This window comes from Sinohyriopsis cumingii, chromosome 3 (genome assembly GCF_028554795.1).
Source record: "Sinohyriopsis cumingii isolate HCF-2022 chromosome 3, ASM2855479v2, whole genome shotgun sequence".
Taxonomy (NCBI): domain Eukaryota; kingdom Metazoa; phylum Mollusca; class Bivalvia; order Unionida; family Unionidae; genus Sinohyriopsis; species Sinohyriopsis cumingii.
In genome coordinates this window covers 150,838,612-150,861,672 of record NC_142963.1, presented here as the reverse complement: position 1 = coordinate 150,861,672, position 23,061 = coordinate 150,838,612, and the positions used below count along the sequence as shown (strand labels likewise).

Below are 23,061 nucleotides of genomic sequence, written 5' to 3'. Positions count from 1 at the left end.
AATTATCAACTTAACGTTTAATACAATTTAGAGAAAATTTCAATCCTGTTAATTGTACTAAAAAAATTCTGTCCTAATAGTCCTAATAGATCAAAGAAAACCGTCGCTTCTCCTCCCTCTGGGGTGGGTGGGTTAGGTTTTATAATGGCTGTAGATTAATTTGCTATGTGTGTTAAAATTTGTAGACGTATAATTTAAGCACTGTAACTAAAGGGCGACGAGGTATGCTTACTCTACAGCTGAGACCATGTGAAAGACATTGTGTTGACAATGAAGCCTACACTTCACTAGCAACGCTGTTGTGATAATCGAACCTGAGCGGGATACCAACACCTGGGAAAGATATTTATTAGAGAGGGTCAGCAAAAATAATGCACTCTTACGGAACAAACGAGGAAATATTTACTAGAAATTACTTAAAACTTCAACAGAAAACAACAACTATCATGAAAATCTTGGGACGATTTGCAGCCTTTCAAAGAAATATAGATAATTAATACATTAGCATACGCTAATAAATAATTAACAGATTTACATTTCTTTTCTTTTTAATCTGTGTTACGTGTCAAACATTTTATTCAAGTATCATAAATATAACTATATCTGTAACATTCAAAGTTAATCAGTGACAAATACAACTGTTTTTAAAAAATAATATTTTTGTAATAAAAAAAAACAAAAAAAAAACAAACAAGCTGTTAATATCATTAAATCTGTGACAAGATTACTCAGGAATTTCCCTTCATGCTGATGGAAACTAACTAAGTACCGGTACAGCGAAAAATTACCGGTACAGCGAAAAAAGTACCATGATACGCACTACCAGAAATATATAACCGCATACCTTTCATAGAGATATCTGATTTTTTTTGTTGTTAAATGTCTTTAATAGAGATATCTTTATCGTTAAAAAGGAGGTTGCTCAATTCCAATGCAAATATCTTTCATTTGTAAAAAGACATTGTTTTATGACAGCGGAGATACTTGCGTTTTTACATTCCATACCCATCCCCTCACTGAATGTATTTATGTTCTATTGCAGTGTCTTATATGGCATGGAAGGTAATTAGAGTTATTATTACTAAAGTGTGATTGGGGAGGAGAAACAAACAAACAAACAAAACCCCAACAACAACATAAGAAAACAAAACAAATAACAAAAAAAACCTCCCAGACTGACGATCATGCTACCAATAAAAAATAATATTTACCACCATCATCACCTGTTGTGGTAATAGTAGTAGCAGTACTTATTACTATAACACCAAAGCACTGCTAGAACACATCGTATTGTACAAACTTCGTAGTCGTATGCGCAAAGAAACTACCGTAAGTATATGAAACTACATTTAAGAAAATATGTCTTGACTTTATTTAAAAATTCGACAGGATATCAGTAAAGGATAAACAGCCGATATCCCCCTGTTCTTTCTATCTGTACTAGAAACAGTATATGGACATACCACTTTTTCGCATATATATATATATATATATATATATATATATATATATATATATATATATATATATATATATAATCCTCCTTCACTGAGAGGAAGTGTTTTTCTTTGTTGTTGATATTTTTAATGTCAAATTCAAATTTGAGGGGGTGGCTGGAAATAAGCATATTTTAACACCCTTGAGTTACACAACAACACATTAAACATAAAAAGAAAAATTAATTTTGTACAACTTGCGTAAGATGCATGGCTTGTTTTTTTCTTCTTTCTCTCTTACATTAGACTAGTAGAACAGGAAGATGACCAATGAATTTTCGCAAAAGTCGGATTTTCTTATACATTAATAAGTGTCCGCTTTCTATTTTGCTCAGTAAAATCTGAGGCGCTGACAATAGTGGATCACTAGGTCAGTACAATATAATACAGTTTCTGACTATTTTGAAATATTTATAAAATAAATGCAGACAATATTGGAATTTTTACCTAGCTACGGTCAATGTCCCTCCACACTCCTCTGGTTAGAAATTTTGCCATAGCTAAAAGTAAGTCATACATGATGTAGGCGTTCAGAACCGACTTTTTCAGTAATGGATTTCATTTGATATAATTTGATTTCACAAACCTTTAAAATGAAATGGCAATTCCACAATCCTTTGGAAGGTCATTATTTACATGCCCAAGAATCAGGGTTAACATATGTCGACACTTTTGGACGAGGTCAACCTAAAAGCGTTTTCCAGGACGAACATAATTGAATGTCACGCGCTTCGACGTCACAAAGAAAGCAGGGCGCATTGTGCTACCGTGTTATTTGTTATTATTAAATATCTGATGTTCTCTTTCTTTGACCAAGTTTAGTACTTGCCTACTATTCCATAGCGATCAACAGTTTCCATCTGCACGTTATTTGATGATTTTTGAAGTGCAGATCATTCAACATTCATGATTGAATAGGTTTTGGTTAAACTATTTTAGTATTAAAGTTTAGAACAACAATTACAAAATAATGTAATTTGAGTTAATGCTTTTACGTATCCTGTATGACAGCAAACGTGAACCCGAGAACTTTGATATGTTTATTGCCTGTAACACATACACACTTTTTGTACACTTTGCATGCGATGGAACTTAATATCTCATTATATACTCGTTAAATCAGGCACTGTAAAATGGTTTTATTTCTAACAAAATATTTTGCAAAATAATACTAATACTAATAATCATAATTAAAGTCAGACAATTTTTTACGCAAAGACCTATACAAATTTAAAATCTTTGAAAACAATGCCCCTGGCACGTGCTTTTCTGAGGTCATAATTAAATGCATATAGTACCCGTATAGTATGCTTTTGGCGCGTAACAGAAATTGGTAAACACAACAACGGAGGTGTGTGCCTGTATGGACGATATGATTGGTCAATGCAGCACATTCTTTATTTCGGTTAGCTTATGTGTAGCCATTTGTACAAACCTCCAGACATACCCACGAGAACAGAGGGCGAGCGTAAAATTACGGTAAAAAAAAATCGACGTAACCAGAGGTATATATAGATTGTTTAAATAAGTTTGTACAAATTTTTTTACATTTATGTTTTGCATGTGACATTTACCGAGCTGTGCATAAACATTGTCTGAAGTGAATTGTTTACTTCCCGTTCTTAGTCTTACCTTGAACAGACAGAAGGTCATACTCGAAATGTTTGAAGTAAACTCGAATGCTTTCATGCGTTATTTTATAAATATATATATATATGTAAAAAGAAATCAGTCTAGATAGATGTCCCCAGCTAGATATTTACACGATATTATTTGTACGTTTGCAAATCTACATCAAACCATAATGCGAACTCATTCTTGTTTCAACGTCGTTAAATTTACGAGCCCATAGTATAAACAGTCGGACTGGTTCTGTTTATAAAGATTGCAGTGAACGTGCATACTCTTTGGTATCGTCCCGCAAACAAAATTTGCACTGTAAATTCATCATTGCAGTTAGAGAGACAATAATTAGGGTTTGTATTTTAGTGTAAAATGATATAAACGTGAAGCACATAAGTTTAACCACCCATGCAGAACGTTTGGGTGAAATATTTCACAGGTCATTTGATTGCATCATCCCGTTTGGTTGAACAAAGAAAAGCCTTTTGTACAATAATGTTAAGCTATTTGGTTTCTGCGAAAGTTACACTGAAAGCAAACACGCACAACAGTTGGTGATTTTTTAAACCATTTTTTTATCAAAGTGAATCACAGAAATCAAATTTAATGAATGAATAATGGACTACAAGCACAGAACATTGGTGTTTCATCACCAAAAACCACCACCACCAACAACATCAGGGTAAATAAAATAGATCAGAAGCAGAGGACATTGGCATGTCATCACCCAAAATATATACTAGGATAACAAACCTTCAGCAATGTCTGAGTGAATAATAGGCTACAAGAACAGGGCATTGACGCTTCATCACCAAAAAGATATACGATAAAAATCTATCACAACATCTTTCCCCATAGGACATTGTCATTTCATCACCAAAAAGATGTACGATAAAAATCTACCACAACATCTTTCCCCATAGGACATTGGCATTTCATCACCAAAGGTACATTAGGATACAAAAAAAACCTACAACATCTGAATGAATAATAGGACACAAGAACAGACTGGTGTTTGCACACTAAAAATACACACTAGCATAAATAAACCCTGCAACAGTATCTGTACAAAATCAATTATCACACATAAGGCCAGCAAGCATCAGATGTACCCAATTGAAGTGTGCCACTAATTGGGTCCATTTTATAAATTGATGATTACAGAGGCAGTCATGAAATAATCTTGAATCAGTCATACATGATACTTGATTGCAGACACCAATTTTTGTCTTGGGGGATTGTTTTTTCCAGGCATAATTTTGTGCATCATTTACAAACATCGATGTCCTGACACTAGTGTGGACAAGAAGGATGATAGGTGTGTGTCCTGCAGATTTTGATTGCTTCACTTTGTCAAAATTATTCATCTGAAAAGACCACTCTCACGCTCTCAGTGGTAGAAGGATAGGACATACAAAATTAAACAGAACCATTTGTATTGTTGTGTTCAGTATTTGATTTGGGGTCAATTATTTATTCAAATTATTATTCACTGGTAATACAAATTAGAACTTTATTCTTTATTTTTGTAAGATTCTGGGTTAAATATTAGGATCATTATTAATAGAAGTAAGCATATTTATTAGAGTCTGGGTAATGGTTATTGGAATTTACCTTAAAATTAGCTAGCCTGCCTGAAGTTTACCACATTCTATATTATAATTTTAGTAACAGATTTTGTCTTGTAAACAACTGGAGTGTTCTAGAATGGATAATGTCATTATGTTGTATTATTTCCAGAAAATGCTAATTGTGATATAGGTAAGGAAGAGCATTTTATGACCTTGTTTATCGTCAAATTTTTCATTTTGCTGTAAGATCTTGAGCAGAATAATTTGTATTGTTGTGTTCAGTATTTGATTTGGGTTAAATTATTTATTCAAATTATTATTCATTGGAAATACAAATTAGAACTTTATTCTTTAGAACTGATGATAAAACATAATGTGCCAGTGGATCTGGGTCTAAGCAGTTCAGAATAATCAATAGAACAAACAACATAGACTCTGAACTGCTGGCACATTATGCAATGCCATATTATGGTCTATGTTTGAAGTGAGTTTATACCAGGGGTCTCAAACACTCGGCCTGTGGGCCACATGCGGCCTGCCAAGCCATATCCTATGGCCCGCAAAATGATTGGTGTCACAAGGTGCCATGAGAGATAACAATGGTGGAGCAGCCCTTGGGCCATTGAAAATGCCACCATGTGGCCCTCAGGGTGCTTTGAGTTTGAGACCACTGGTTTATACTGAATAAAATTCACCTTGGCTAGGGACCGCTGCGGTGGCCTAGTGGTTTAAGCATCTGTCTCAGATGCGGGAGGTCGTGGGTTTGATCCCCAGCCTAGACATACCTAAGACTTACAAAAATGATACTAATAGCTGCCTCCCATGGCGCTCAGCATTAGGAGGTTAGTTTTTGGACTGGTCGGCCTGGTGTCAGGATAATGTGACTGGGTGGGACATCATGCTACATGTCTGCGGCAGAAAACTTTTAAGCAAATTGTGCTTAGTAATCTGCTCAGCAGAGTTGGACCAGATTTTACAGAAAGCATCATAGAATTTTCAGATCTGTAAAAATCCTGATCTTCCATTAGATACTGTTGCCCTTATAAAAAAGAAAGCATTTCATCTCTCAAATCTGCTAAACAGAATTTCACCCATTTACATAAAGCATCCTGGAGTATTTGAACAAAATCAAAATCGCAGTTGGAAACATATAATGTTCTTACGATGATGTCTTGAATTTTTGGCACTGTACTTTGTGTTAGTTTATCTCAGTGGATAGAGTCAACTGAGATCATATCAGTTTATCTCACTTCTCCAGACTGCTGACCATAATTAACCAAATTTGACTGAACACATCCTTGTATGAAGTGCTTTCAAGTTTGTATGAATGATGCTGATCTAGTATTAATAAGAAAACATCCTTGTATGAAGTGCTTTCAAGTTTGTATGAATGATGCTGAATGAACATTAGAAATGGCTATCATTGCTAAAGAAGAATAACAATTACAAGATAACTAAAAAAATATCCATCAGAATATGACCAGATGTAACAGAAAACTTCATGGCTTGAATAAAATTCAGATTGACGAAAATAATGTGCATCTGCCATCAAATGTGGCCATAGTTAATAAAATTCATTATTAAACATATTTTGGTTAATTTACATGTTCTTACATTGGGATGGGCACATGCTTAGTGTTACATTCACAGCAGTGTGTGTATAAGGTCATATCCTTATTTTGACATAAAATCTGAAAGAAAAGCAATACAGTTAAACTATCTTGAGAGACCACTGCTATGAGAGACCACCTATTTTGAGAAACTGGGTTCTCTATGCACATATATTTTGACTATACAGTGTTATGACCTGTCATGACAGACCACATTGTTGAGAGACCATTGTTTTGGCAGAAAGGGTAGTCTTTCAAGACAGGTTCTTTGGTATAATTTTTGTATAATTTGTAAATATTCTTTTGGTTCAAAAGGAATACACCAATACCAATACTCAACATTGTGGTATTTTCAAAAGTCAGGGAAACTGGGTGCATTTACTGTACTTGATGACCTTGCATGAATGTGACCATAATTTTAATTAATCAGTTCGGAATTGTATCTATCCAGATTCTGAAAACAATAAATCACTCTATTTAAGCATCATTAAATTTCAGTAGTTCTTAGATTTCAGCATGCTATTGAAATACAATTTAGCAAATCACCTATTGGCAATATTAAAATCTTTTGGCATCCGCATTTTGTAGTATCGAAAGAAAGCAGAATGTGCTGCCTAATAGAGCATCAGTTGAAATGATGTTTTCTTTCTCCTTTAAATATGTTACTCAATCATAACACCTTAGGAGTACTACCACTACCTTGCAGATCCAGCCCGCCCAGATACTACTTTTAGCTATTAGAGGATTTTTACATGCAATATTCAGACTGCTCTGGTTTGCTAGTGGTTAGAACTTCCGTCTCTGATGTGGGAGGTCGTGGGTTCGAACTACGGCCGAGTCATACCAAAGACTTACAAATATGGTGCACTAATTGCTGCCTCGCTTGGCGCTCAGCATTAAGAAGTTAGTGTTAGGACTGGTTGGCCTGGTGTCAGGATAATGTGACTGGGTGGGACATCATGCTACTTGTCTGCGGCATGATGCCCCAGTACTAGACATCACTATAAACCATCACACTGCAGACATCGTAGTGATATGACTGAAAAATTGTTAAAGCTATGTTAAAAAACTAAATCACACACACACACACACACACACACACACTATTCAAAAGTCTTTGCTTCATCATTGGTATTTTATTGCTAGTATAACAAGACACTTATAAATATGTTACTATAGTTACATGAAACTTTCAACTGTCTGTCTGTCTGTGTAAACTTTATAGTTGCTGTCAGATATTTTCATCAAAAACTATTAGCAAAAATAAAAGTTTGCAAAACGTGATTTTCCAAGTTTGCTAATAGGTTATGACAGCTAAATTTGGTGTTTTTTAGTATTATGAAAACAATATTTTTATATGCACCTTATTTTATCCATTAGTTCATTGATGTCAGAACTGTTCGGTATGTCTTCTTTGTGTCATATTGCACAAGATGCTGTCGAGCAAAGTTTACTAATCTTTCATGAAAATACTTGCTTCTACATGTATTATTTTGATGTGTATTCATCCAGATATAACATAATTTATTTTTGCTTTGAGTTGTTTTCTTGTCATAATTTAACGAATTCTGGTTTTAAATGGAAAAATAGAAACATGGTTTTTTATTATCAGTACTGCAAACTTCCCACTCTGTACTGGCCATTAAATAACATGTTCATATTTTTACATACATGTGTTTTGCTCTATAAGTATAGTTGTTCTGTACTGTATTTGCATGAAGCAAATACTGCTGATAACACTGTACATTTGTCAGTAGAGGTTGCCATAAATGGTCCATTATTTTTCATAGTGTTAAGACAGTGTCATAAATTGTGTAATTTTTAAAAATATCTTTTGTTTCAGATAGGGGTACAGAATGTTAAGGCGACAATCTCACGAACTGTGGCGACACCTGCGGGAGAGTCAGATAAAGGTTGGCAAAAGATGGACATCTAACCAGCCACCAACGATGGCCATCCGCCGAGAGACAATCAATGTATGGGAAAGGAGAGCTCCTTTGGCCCCATCTCATGTGGGAAAACTAGTCCGTAATGGTGTCAGAGTCCTTGTACAGCCATCAAATAGAAGGGCCTACAATATGCAGGTAGGATTAATGGGAACCAAAATAATAGCAGACAGACTAAAGAATATGGCACTTTGATAACTCCTTGATGATATGCACATCTAGCTCCTCTTCATTCTCTGGCCCACTTTCGTGTACAATATTAGAATCATAATGATTTTATATCTTTTATCTCTTATTGCTACTTGCTGACAGGTGTGTTAAGATTCAGTTTGTAAGATGCATCTTTGTTGAATATATCAGGCAATTTAGGTCAAGCATGTATTGATCAGCATGGCATTATTTCGTACAGCTACATATAGGTGCATGTTAAAAATTAGTTATCGATAATGCGACTGGAATATTGCATAAATAGGCAAATTGGATGCTCTACAATGAATGAAAAATTGTGCAGTCGATTGCAAATGTTTTGAAATTGTTTCTTTAAAATAAAATGCTGCTTATTGAAGGTTCTGTTAACAATCATTTTCTTTGAAGGTAAATAATGTAGTTTTTAAAGAACATTTTATTGGCAATACTAGTCAACCATCTCATGTTTAATGTTGGATAATGCGTGGTATAACAAACTGTCATCAACTTCTGCTTTTCCCAAGCAATGCTACATCTGAGGTGAAAATCAGCTTTTCCCTAGCAATGCTGTTTTTTCCCCGTATTTTGGCAAATATGTGTTAAGTCAGAAAACAGCTTATACCTTAAAGTTCCTCTTGAAAATTCCACAGCATAGCATTGTCTCATCATTTCTGACCTACATAATTTGCATTTTAAAGTAAAATCTTTAATAAAATAATACCTAGGCTTTGCTTTTAATGATTTGTATATTTTTCTGAATATATTTGCCTGATGATTTACGAAAACAGACAATCTAATAAACTGGTACATCCTAGACTTAGCAAAATCTGCCATTATTTCCCATTAGGCCTACTGGTTCACTTACAGTTTCAAACTAATTTTATGATGAAATAGTGTACAAGAGGTAGTAAATATATATCTAGATCACCGATTCTGATCTTAAAACACATGTTTGTATATTTTATCATCAAAGTATATCATGCAGGAAATTGATAGTTGCTACCTTACTCGGAAAAGGATTAATGGTCAATCAGCTATCAAATCATTGAATGGGCAAGAGTTTGTTTGTCAGCGTAATTGATATCAAAACTAGGCCTAGCTACTGATGTCTTTGTGAATACATTTCGCTACAGCACTTGAACTAACCAGGCTAAGGTGAGGGGCATTTAAATAAAAGTATGGTCAGTCAATGTATCTCTTAAATAGCTCTTGTTCGTCCATCAGGGACTGAATTTTGTCAATCCAAGTAAGGACTTGTTCCAAACACTAAGCTAGGCATCACACACTTTCTTACACTTAGCTACTGTCCCATCTGAACCACAGGGACTCGTATCGTTGCTTAAAATTGACTTGCCATTCATGTACCCTGTGATCTGAACTATCAATTCTAGCAGCTTTAGCACTCTTCTGAATCTCGTTACGATCTTCGTAAGTTTGCCGTTTAACCCCAAAATACTTATCTAAATTTACGAATGACATTTTGTCTAAGTCTCAACATGTCTTCATTCTGAGGTCACATGCACTACTTATTCCGATACATTCGGAAATGAACACAATAACATAAGCTAAAGTTGTATATTTGATGTACTTTTATAAATGACCACATGTACATTTCTGGATCTTTCTGCCTCTGTATTCAATCACTGTAAATATAAGTACATTTTCCCATCCGGCCACCACTCAAAGCCTTTGAACTTGCCACCCAGCTATTGCCACATGTTCTTTTTGATGTACTCTTATAATGGCAACATGTATGTACATCAAGGGGTCTTTCAGTCACTGAATTCTGTCATTGTAAATATCAGCACAGCTAAATGATAAACACATTTTCCCACAAAGCTGGTGGCTGAAGCAGGACTGGCAAGTCTTTGAATTTTGCCACACACTTATTACATGTGTACGGAGGACTCCCACCTCAGTGATTTTCTGCATCCCAGGTAAAAAATTGGCATCCAAATACGCATAATTAAGCGTTTCCGAGACCTCTGTTTGAGATCTGATTTTGATCAGACTTGAAATAATTGCACATATCACCAAGCTCCTGGACAGTTTCAGTAATGAGCGAGATCCATATACATTTATGAGATGTTCTAGCATGTGATTGGCCAGGCTTATTATCACTTTGGAAACCAAATTTCAGAATAAGTTTTTATTTAAATTGGAATTTGGGCTAATATCATCAAGATCTTGGCCAGTTTCTGAAGTAAGCATGATCGACACATATTAATGGGGTGATCTGATTGGTTGATCTTCTTACCACTTTTCAAGATTATGATTCAGTTTAGTTATGAACTTATAACTCTGCATATAAGTGATAGCAGGCTGACATGGGGCTCTTGTTTTTAGAGATGTTAACTCCATAGATTTTTTTAGTCATCATAGCTCAAAGCATGTATTTAGCTTTTTTTTGTTTTTGTTTTAGAAATCTTAGAGTAGTTTTTGCAGTTGATTCCATTGATTAAAATTAGTTTATGTGGTGGATGCTCTTTTATTCATGGCGTCCCTTTTTCATGCTTAAGATTATGAAGATTTGAGGAATAAAAAAAGTATCAGTACATGATGACAATAACGTGATTTCTACCTTTTCAAAAAGTTGTGTAATTTTCTGCCCCGCCCCCCACCGCCAACATATACGAGTTCACAATATATATATAGAAAATTTAATTTAAAATTTGATTTTGTTTCCAAACTTTTCTGAGTAATGGTTTGATAACTTTTTTATCCTAATATTAGAGATATAATATAATACCATATATACTTGGCAAAGTCCAGCTGCTAAATAACAGACCAAGATCTGCTGTTGCATAATGCACAAGCATATCAGGGTTTATGCGGGTTGTTGGGAGTACTCAGTAAAACAAACCTAGATCCCAATCTGCTTGCACATATTTGATGGCAGATGATGGTTTGTATTGTTTGCAGTTGGGCTTATAAGTGAGCATATACAATATTTTGAAGTGTTGAGTGTGTGTGTCTGTGTGTGTATGTTTATATGACTTGGATTTTTAATGTAGGTTTAACAATTTTCCAATCATATCACTAGATATCTGCAATGTGGCAGTTTATAGTATGTCTAGCACTGGGGCATCATGCTGCAGACATGTAGCATCATGTACCACCCAGTCACATTATCCTGACACCAGGCCGCCCAGTCCGATCATTACCTCTTAATGCTGAGCACCAAGTGAGGCAGCTAATTGTATAATTTTTTTTAGCCTTTGGTATGACTTGGCCGAGCCTTGAAACCATGACCTCCCACATCTGAGGAAGCTGAAGTGTTGAGAAAGAATAGTTAAATTTTAATACCTTTAAAAAGTTATTTTGATTTTATAATGTCATATTAAGGCAATATTTTGGTAAAGTATAAACATTAAGTTTAAATACTGTGATTTCTTTGAAGAAGAGAAGGCCTTGAAAGCCAGTTTCTTTGCAATTTTCAGGAGTATGCAGAGAAAGGGGCCATAATCCAGGAGGATATTAGTGAGGCATCTCTAGTGATTGGAGTGAAGGCTGTCCCTATAGACCTTTTGATGCCAGACAAAACGTATGCCTTCTTCTCTCACACAATCAAGGCTCAGGTAGCAAACATGCCTCTGCTGGATGCCATTTTGGAAAAGGTAAGCGGATGTGCTTCTTCCCTCTCTTGGAATGTTCATAAAGAAATTTAAGAACCGAATTGCTAGACACGGCAGAAAGAAAAACTGTTAAAGCTGGGTCAGGGGCTAAAAATGGGCAATCTTGGAGAAAGTCACTCTCACTTTTGAGAGCTCTTTACCTGCATTATATAGTACACACATGATAGATTTCTGAAAATTGATGTGCTGTGGTTGATATTACATCCATCCATGTGGTGTCCATCATACCCCTAGCATCCTGGTCATTTTGGCTGTCCACATCATGGTTAATAGTGGACAGGTACAATTTTATTACCCTCCTTTGGCAAGGCACAACAATGTAATTATGTGATATTGGTTATCCATTACATTGTGTGGAACTAACTTGTTGGTTGAGTTATTGTAAACCAGGCAAAATGTTTGCTTTAAGCTGTATTGTATGCTTTTGAAGATTAAACATTCTTAAGCAAAGAATCTTGTGAAAAAATTTAGTTGCTTCCAAAATATATCAATTAAGCAAGTAACAATTTTACTTTACATGGCTATCTGGAAATCTGAGTGATATTTTTTTTTGGTTGAAGAAAAGAAAGCTTGTAAGTACAAGTATAGAAGAAAGATCATGACACAGTCTGCAATATGAATGCATGGAATGTTTATTTAAGGCCAGAACAACATATATGTGTGTTCCCTATTGTACAGATTTTAACATAGTGTAGGCATGTCATTTATTTGTTTTAATCATTATATATATCTAATGTGATATATATTTAATGATAGCTTTTGTCATTTCAATTTTTTTTATTATCATGGGGTTTAAAAGTGCTAGAGTCAGCAGTGAGAAACAAGGATGATCAGCCAACTGGAAACATATTTTTGAAATGGGGAGCTTGATAATTTGAGTGTATGAGAAAAACGCTGACCTCTATTTAGTTTGCCATCAACTTTACAATTATTTCTTTAAAATGTTCCAATATATATCAATATCCTTTTGTCCGGCGTAGCTATTCAGCACCAAATATACATGTATACAACAAATTTTCCCAAGAATGGAAGAGTCCAAGTACACGACACATGTGGAAGAGTCCAAGTACACGACACATGGCCTACTACTGATAAAAACATTTATGAAGTACACAGTTCCATATTCTTGTGTTAATGGCTCAAACATATAACTGCTGTCTGCTGTTTTGGGCATGTAACAAGTTTAACATTGCGGGGTTTTAAAGAAAGGTAAGAGTTTATTTTAACCTGGTGCAGATGTGATTTTGTTTGGTGTGTTCTTCCAGTTTATATAACACATCACAAACCTGAATTTCAGACTCAGGCAAATAGTGCTTTATTGTCAGTCAAGTTGCTATATGTAGTGTTCCACTAAGTTATTACATGGTAACCCAATTGACCTTTTTACAAAAATTGTGATTTGGTTTGGTTTGTTTGGTTTGACACCATTTTTCAGCACAAGATAGGCTATACATGGTGGCCATTCAATTTGGTGGAAGAAAAACGGGGGAAAAACCTGGGAAGAAACACTGACCAAAGAGAAGCTACTAGCAAGATTTCTTATATATCCACTTTGGCTGAGCCAAGACTTGAACACCAGGTGGATGGAGGTGAGATGTCAGTGATCTGTAAAGGTGAGCGCCTTAGAACACTCTGCCACCCTGGGCCCCACTGAAGTTTTGTCCAATTAAACCTGTACAAAGGAGTAGATATACAGGTTTTAGTAAGTAAACCAAGACAATGAAATGACTGAAATGGAAACAATTATCACCAAAATGGATTTTAATATTAGAAGAATGAAACCAAGCTTAAAGCAACTGAAACAGACCTAGAACTTCAAAGTTAATACAAAGCAATTAATAATATGAAGTGCCTAATGGTTTTGCATACCTGTACACGTTACAGAAGTAAATCGGGTAGGGCCAGGTAGTCAGTAATGGACAATATTTACAAGATTTTCTTGAAGTTAATAATATATTAAATTTCAAACAACAGTCTAATCAACATACATGTACTTATTAGATTGAGCTCCAAGCTAAAATGTTATATGCTGTTGGCAGAAAAACAGATTTCTTGGATGGGTTTGTGGATAAACATAGTCCAGACTAATGAGGTTCTTCAGTATTTAGTCTCATTTATGATTTTAGAGAGAAGAGAGTGTTGTTAGATACTTTTGGCTCTTCTGGTTATAGGTCAAAAGATATTACGAAATGGCCTATTTTCCATCATATGATGTATGTCTGTCCATCAGCATAAGTTTGCTAATCTTCAAGGACTGCCATGAAACTTTACCTACATGTTGGCATTTCTGACATCCATTGTTACTGTCATGGCAGTGACCTTGAAAGTCTTGATATGGCTAACTCTCCTGAATGAAAGTAGTTGTCAGCAGAAGTGGAGTCTAGTTGGTATTAAATAAAAGTAACTATCAGCAGAAGACTTCTTATGGAGTCTAGTTTGTATTAAATAAAAGTAGCTATCAGCAGAAGTGGTGTCTAGTTGGTATTAAATAAAAGTAACTATCAGCAGAAGTGGAGTCTAGTTGGTATTAAATAAAAGTAACTATCAGCAGAAGTGGAGTCTAGTTGGTATTAAATAAAAGTAACTATCAGCAGAAGTGGAGTCTTGTTGGTATTAAATAAAAGTAACTATCAGCAGAAGTGGTGTCTAGTTGGTATTAAATAAAAGTAACTATCAGCAGAAGACTTCTTATGGTGTCTAGTTGGTATTAAATAAAAGTAACTGCAGAAGTGGAGTCTAGTTGGTATTAAATAAAAGTAACTATCAGCAGAAGTGGAGTCTAGTTGGTATTAAATAAAAGTAACTATCAGCAGAAGTGGTGTCTAGTTGGTATTAAATAAAAGTAACTATCAGCAGAAGTGGTGTCTAGTTGGTATTAAATAAAAGTAACTATCAGCAGAAGTGGTGTCTAGTTGGTATTAAATAAAAGTAACTATCAGCAGAAGTGGAGTCTAGTTGGTATTAAATAAAAGTAGTTATCAGCAGAAGTGGTGTCTAGTTGGTATTAAATAAAAGTAACTATCAGCAGAAGTGGTGTCTAGTTGGTATTAAATAAAAGTAACTATCAGCAGAAGTGGTGTCTAGTTGGTATTAAATAAAAGTAACTATCAGCAGAAGACTTCTTATGGTGTCTAGTTGGTATTAAATAAAAATGGTGCAGCTGGTACATTCAATATGACCGCTATCTTGAAAGTATCCAATGGAAACTCAACATTGGTTTTTCAAAAAAAAAACTCCTTATGTCTAGTTCGAACTAAATGAAAAACTAATCTGGCAATCAGAGTGGCCACCTGCCATCTTAAAAATTTTTTTGTCGTGCAAGCAGCTTAATTTGGCAGAAGATAATTATGTCACCTGTCTGACTTGTATTTGGTGCAGTTCAAGCGATGCAAAGACCTGCCAACCCCTCCAAGGCAGTGGGGTAACATGGTGCATGATCCCAAAAATGTGGCATTGTGCAATTGAAATATAAGCCCTTAGAAAATGCCTGGAAATTCAGATTTAAAAAATAGTTGGTGGACTTGGCATTGTCAAATACCATCAATGCACACACCCTACCCCCCACCCCCACTCAGTAAGAAATACACCAAGATTCTGTCTTTAGCATCCATTGGACAGTGGAATGCAGATGCAGTATTTGCTGCTGTCACTTGTTTGGCAGGGTGGTGGGGTTGAAAGTCATGCAAGTGTCATTAGAGTTCATCTTTGCTGCCATCAGAGACTGAATGGTACTGTTATTCAAATTTTCCAGATCTTGCTAAATATTTCTGAACATACATTGGCATTTCTCCATCTGCATTGCTACAAAGGAGTGTCACACATGCCATGGCCACACTAGGTAGAATGTTTAAAAATGTCACTTTGGGATTGATCCCTACATTTTTGCATTGTCCCATTGCTGGGACCAGAGTGGTGTTACTGTGCCGATAGATGTTGTTTACTTCAGTTTAACAAAAGACAGACGATTTAATTTTTGGGTGTTTGTGATGGTGGTGGTGGATCAGGAATCGTCCTCCAAACCAGAATATTTCTTTAATCACAAGATATAATTAGTTGTTTCCTCAGATCAAAGCAAAATTATTTTTTTCAAGTCATTTTGTGGCCAGAGTTTTTCCCCCAGATTAAATGATCTTTGTCTAATGTTGATATAGTGCATACAGTATGTGCAACAAAAAAGAAATGCTCCTCTTGCTGCCAGTGGATCAAAAAGAAAGGTGTAACAGCTTTTAAACCTAAGCTGTAATATGTACCATGAAAGTCATTTTTCCATGTTTGCTAACTTTCATTGACAATTGAAATGATATTGCATGCAAGGTGTATTTATGGTACTTCTCTTTTCCACAGCACATCCGCCTGATAGATTATGAGAGGATATTGGACAATAGTGGGCAGCGGATGGTGGCCTTTGGGAAATATGCAGGTGTTTCTGGCATGATAAATATCCTCAATGGTCTCGGACTGAGACTGTTGGCATTGGGACATCACACGCCATTTATGGTAAAATCTTAATATGATTTGTCAGTTACTTTGATACCATCAACATTAAAATTCAGTCAGTTTAAATAGTTTCCTTTTCAATTTGCAACTTGTACCATTAATATAAATGTATAATTATGTAAAATCTTTTATTGTCCTATAACCTTATATTTACTGTATGGAAGACTGTTATGTTTTTTGTTTACTTTAGACTTTGCATTTATATTAATATAGGGACAAATTTTATACAATAATTATTTGACTTATAGGTCCAGTATGACACAGTAATTATTTGAAATATAGGTCCAGTATGACACAGTAATTATTTGACTTAAAAGTCCAGTATGACACAGTAATTATTTGACTTAAAGGTCCAGTATGACACAGTAATTATTTGACTTAAAGGTCCAGTCTGACATAGTAATTATTTGACTTAAAGATCCAGTATGACACAGTAATTATTTGACTTAAAGGTCCAGTATGACACAGCAACTATTTGACTTAAAGGTCCAGTATGACAGAGTAATTATTTGATTTAAAGGTCCATTATGACATAGTAATTATTTGACTTTAACGACAAATATACAGTAATTATTTGACTTAAAGGTCCATTTTGTTGTGCCAGTTGGCTTCTTTCAGCAAAATATAATGTAATTTTCAGCACATTGGTCCCAGTCACAATTATCGTAGCACTGAGATGGCTCGGCAGGCAATCAGGGATGCTGGGTACGAGATAGCTCTTGGCAGGATGCCAAAGTCAATTGGACCATTGACATTTGTCTTCACTGGATCAGGCAATGTATCACAGGTATTAATAGGAAATTGTTTACATTTTTTATCAAACCCTGGCAAAGTTTGCACATCAGTATATAGAATGGTTGAAATGTGTACAGTGAAACCTGCCCATTAAGGACACTCTGAAGACCAAAATTCATCCTGGACAAGTTTCCTTTATATACAGGTACATTTGTAAGATAAGATTACAAAAAAGGTTCATAAAATTGTGTTTTTTATGGACAGGTTTCCTGTAAATGGAGGTGTCATATAAGAAAGGTTTCATTGTATGTGAAGATAGACTACATAATTCTGTATAGCAAATCACTTCTTGTTTGTATGAAATTAGAGCTCTGTATCGAGAGATGTGGAAGGTTAATAATAATTACCTTGCTGTATGTATCTCTGTATAAAGTAAAGCTTTTGTACTGCACATTCTTTAACCAGTATAGCATGGTAACCATTTTTGTTTTATTTTAAAGTCTTCAGTGTGTAAATTGCCATTCACATGAAGTTTGAGGGCTTATTTAGTGTTCCTCCATTTCTCTCTTATATACATTGCCCATCACCATAATGTCAGGAAAAATCTCCAATACCTCCAGAATCCAACTCTCCCCAAAAGACCCCCCTCCCAATCATCTTTCTGTCTAAATGTAATTTAGATCAGGGGTTGCAAACTCAAACCACCCTGAGGGCTGCATGAGAGCATTTACGATGGCTCAAGGGCCACGCCACCTTTCATATCATGGCACCTTGTGATGCCAATCATTTGCATGGCACAGGAAATGGCTTGGCTGGCTGCATATCTGAGACTACTGATTTAAATAAAGGGAGGAAAACTATTATAAAGGGAAAAACTCTTGCGTAGTACCTCCTTTTTTCATCTATATACCAGATCTTCACCAGTTTAAGCTCTCACTCGGACACCAACTGCAGTTCAGAGTATCTCCTGAATCCATAGTTATTTTTTTTCTCAAGAAATGCATCTACAAATTTGGGTTGTCTAGTCAGTATTAAGATTTTTATTCAGTGTGTATACATCATTTATGCAGGTTTGTGTGAATTCATACATATTTTTAATTTTTTCTCTTTCTTTTGGATTTGGTTGGTTGGTTGGTGGTTGTAGGGTTTAATACCATTTTTCAGCACACGATAAGTTTTACATGGTGGCCAGTATTAATGGTGGAGGAAGAACCAGAGAATACCCCCGGAAAGAACCACCGACCCACAAGAAACTACTGGCAGGCTTTCTCACATACCCACATTTGCTGAATCTGAGACTCGAACCCACGCAGACAGAGGTAGTATGGCAGTGATCCATAACGGAGAGCGCTTTAGACCACTCGGCCACACGGGGCCCCCTTTCTTTTGGACTTGTGTATTAACTAGTGGGTCATGCATGTCAGCTAAATTCACCAATGTATTTAGTGAATTGCACAGTAGACACTGCAGTTCGTGATTCATTCGGTTTTGTTTTAATTATGAGTTTTACCTAATTTGTGTATATTTATTGAACTTTGGTCTCTATCATTCTTTTTGAGGAATTATCTTCAGAATGCAAGATGTGCAAGCATTTTAGAATTGTTGAAAACAGCCATGAGATATACCTGTTGTGTACAGAGTCTTCTTTCTCTAATCCCTGCATTGTCTTGAGCATGTGGGATGAGGGTGTGTTGTCTGATGTCGCCAATATGAGCAGTAAGCACCTTTGCAAATGCAGGGCCTGATTTGAAAACAAACTTTTAAACAAGTTTTATATGATACTGAACTTAACATTTTCTTCCATCACTTTAAAATTACTTTCTCTCTATAGATATAGTTTTAAAAAATTACTAACACATGCGGCCCCTGTGAGTGCAGGGCCAGATTAGGCCAAATCAGTCCAATCCTATTAAGGCCGGCTCTGGTATATGGGATAAGCGAGTGTTGTCTAATGCTATTTTTAAACAAATCTAGGGCCATGAGAAGAGGTCACAGTGTAAATCATTTGACCTGGAACTTAAAGCCTTAAGATGTTATATATATCTTAATGACAGATCAATTATTTCGGACTGCTCAACATCATTGCAGTCACAGATACCTGCCAGATGAGCAGTAATTGTTTGGCTGTTCATCCTGGCATGACATGGCTTGCAAACCTTATGTACTGTACCACCCTCACATACTTTGCCAGCCATCTATCATGTACAGCCACCTCATTACAACACTTACACTCCATGTCAGATATAGTGGTGCCAGTTTTGCAGGTTCGAAAGCACGGTGAGTATGCGGCATTGTTGCTGCCTTCTGTCATAATAATAATAATAGTAATAATAATGATAATAATAGTAATGATAATAATAATGACATTGATGACTATTTGAAGAGGGTAACATAGTTAACTGAAAAATCTAATCTACCATGTACAAATTAACGTGTGTGTGAGTGTGAGAGAAAGAGAGAGAGAACTCAGTCACTCATTCATGCATATGAAGCCACGTAGTACATTTACATGTAATATGGAGTTAGTGTCAAATAGGTTGTTTATTTTTTGATGCCTGGAAGCATTCATGTTTTTATTCTCATTATACTACATCTATGAAGCCACTGTGTTTGGAAGAAGGAAATGTAGTGGACATTTCTAATCTCTGCTAGAATACCATTTGAACGATTCCTTATTTGGCTTGGGAATTTATACAGTTTGGTTGACATTAATCTCAGGTCGGGAGTGTTACCAGGTTACCTATTTTGGAATGGTGACTGTTCTTGGATATCCTGTTTAACTTAGCTTTTGTCTTTGGAATCACGGACCTTCAGAAATTTCTTCACTGTGAAAAAAAATTGTTTTCGGTGCCACCGAAAATGGTAAGTTTGAATATGACTGAGTGTAAAATGGAAACAAATAGTACAGCAACAAGTTTAAATAGTACAGCAATAAGTTTAAATAGTACAGCAACAAGTTTAATTGATTTACTCTGTGTACCTTTAACCCCATCCATTCCACAAGCCAGCCTTTGTACCTCTTGCAGCAGCATACAAGATGTTGCTGGCTTTTGTTAAAAAGAATGATTTCCTTAAAGCTGAAATTGTGTGGACAATACAAACAAATATGATCCATAACTCTTTTAGATCCAATAAAATAAAACGAAGCTTTTCAAGCTTATGTTTCCAGATAGCGACATTGATAACCTATTTTCACAGGGAAAGAGGAAGACTTCTTATTTATGTATTTTGCAGTGTCATACACATACAGAAAAACGTTGGTAAAAGATGTGAATAATTGGTTGTATGGGGCCTTAATGTGGGTGTTATGGCCCCAAAAGGCCTTAAATTTCAGCTTGAAACTGCTATATGAACTGTGAAGGAGTTACCAATTAAAAAAACATTGGTTTAAGATACTATTAATTGGTTTAATGGGGCCTAAAAAAATGGGTGATAAGGCCCTAAAACATTGGTATACGGTAAGATTAAATGGTTTAATGGGGCCTTAAAAATGGGTGATAAGGCACTAAAAGCCTTAAATTGTCTTTAAACTTCAGTGAGAACCATACTTTCACATAAACCTTGTTTGACTTCAACCAAAGGACCACTCCGGTGGCTTAAGTGCTTAAGTGGTTGGAGCATCTGCCTTGGATGTGAGATGTCGTGAATTTGAACCCCGGACAAGTCATATTAAGGACTTGTAAAAATGGTGCTAGAAGCTGCTCACTTGACACTCAGCGGTTAGTGTTAGAACTGGTTGGCCTGGGATCAGGATAATGTGACTGGGTTGGACATGATACTCTAAGTCCGTGGCATGATTCCCCAGTGCTAGACATCGCTATAAGCTGCCATACTGCAGACAAAGTAGCAATATGACTGGAATTATTACAGCTACATTAAAAGTCCGGTACACCACACACACACAAACATACACACATGCATTGATTATATTCCGCCAAGATTTCTATTTCAGTGAGGGAGTTCCTTCAACACCTCAACTTTCTCAATGCAGCAGCAGACTGAATGTGTCTCAGCTTTCCATTCAGTTGCATCTTCTTTGCAGGGGCATATTTTTTGTTTGGACACAATAATATTTTGGGATTTTTTCTGGTTGAAAATAGAGCAACACAAGCAGGGAGATTCTTATTGAATGTATTTCCCCTATTTTGTAGGGAGCACAAGAAGTGTTTCAGGAGCTGCCACATGAATACATTGAACCAGACCATCTCCCAAAAATTGTCCGTAAAGGATGTAAGTACAGTCACAGTTGCTGACTCCATCATGCAGTACTGAAGAAAAAAATACTGTATTATGGCTTAATTAAGTTGAGGGGAAATTTCACATATCTCATCTAATGTTTTTGTTGTGTAGTAATTTTGTCCAGGTGTGCACAGGAATTAAATTAATTTCTTGCATTTAATTTTTTTTTTCACAGAAGATCAAATGATTGCAGATATAGTGAAAATAAAATTACATTGTAAAAATTTGCTGAAACTGATTTCAATGACTATTAGTGTTTGAATGAAAAATCACTGTGTTATGTTGACCTGTTGTATGTTCTCCGTACAGACACAATAATTTTGTAACTCAAAGATTGAACTGTATACTGATGTTTAAGGTCCCTTGACTCAAAGAAATCAACCCATTCTAATTGCAAAAATTAAGCAGTTTTACAGTTATTTTTAAAGCTTTTGAAATTTTTTAAATTAGAATTAGTTCAGATTTTGTACTCAAGCCCATTTAAGACCATTGGACTAGATTTAATATCTCACATAGAAACTATATACCTAAATTGACAACATTTAATTGGGGAGATGTGATCCAACACTGCCCTGATTAATTATCCACTCGGGAAATCTGATCAGTATTCCTTCACTTTATTGTTTTTGTAGCCACTAGGAAGATTCTTACCATTTGTCTTCTCTTTGTAGCCACTCATAAATGCTGGTCAATATACTTTGTTAGTGCTAGAAAAATTATGATCAATATGCCTTTTGTTGGTAGCCATTTGGTAAACCCTGATCAGTATATATTCTCTTTGTAGCCATTAAGAAAATCCTGATTAGTATTACATGTCTTTCTTGTTACTAGGCAAATCCTGATCAGTATTCATTGTCTTAATAACCACTAGGGAAGTGCTGATTGTATGCCTTGTCTTTATAGCCACAAGGGAAATCCTGATCACTTAGCCACTGGGAATATCCTCATTGATTGTTGCTTGATATGTATATCTTTGTTGTTTTTTAACTTTTGTCCATGATTGTAGATTGTAAGTATTACATAGCTAACTTTTGTCCATGATTGTAGATTATACTTTAAAATAATGATCATTTGAAAACATGTTTACTGAGATTTGAGTTCAGACCATTAGAAAAACCATTGTCTCTGTGATTTTGTTGTCAGGTTGTCCCGAAAAATGAACTATACCTACATTACCTTTTTTAAAAATTGTTGGAAATTTCCATTGGAAATGACCCAAGTCCAGGGCATTTTTTTGTGTGATAAGTCAGGTGACAGTCTATAAGGAAAAACCTAGTAAACAATGATTAATTCCTATCTTCATATCAGTCTTTTGGGAATCTGTGATCAGGGATTTTAGTTGTGTTTAATTATAATTTGTGAGGAATTATTTAAATATCGTATTTATTCATTGGGATTTCAAAATGCTCATTAACTATTGTACTATAAAGCTATTTTGGAATTATTGAGGACTTACTCAAAGACATTCTAAATTATACGAGTGTGATATATCAAAACTATTGGCACACCAACACATTCAAGAC

The 23,061-nt window shown here is 35.4% G+C and overlaps 1 protein-coding gene across 1 annotated transcript in view; it reads left to right on the top strand.

Moving 5' to 3' along the window:
• The first annotated feature begins 2,895 nt into the window (after positions 1-2,895).
• Positions 2,896-23,061, top strand: part of LOC149804149 (alpha-aminoadipic semialdehyde synthase, mitochondrial-like) — an 80,764-nt gene continuing 60,598 nt past the window's right edge. Inside the window, exons 1-6 of the mRNA XM_089954115.1 lie at positions 2,896-3,001; positions 8,144-8,384; positions 11,873-12,049; positions 16,412-16,564; positions 17,205-17,351; positions 21,451-21,529. Of these exons, the coding sequence (XP_089810241.1) occupies positions 8,157-8,384; positions 11,873-12,049; positions 16,412-16,564; positions 17,205-17,351; positions 21,451-21,529 (784 nt within the window). The 5' untranslated portion in view covers positions 2,896-3,001; positions 8,144-8,156. The remainder of the gene's footprint in view (positions 3,002-8,143; positions 8,385-11,872; positions 12,050-16,411; positions 16,565-17,204; positions 17,352-21,450; positions 21,530-23,061) is intronic.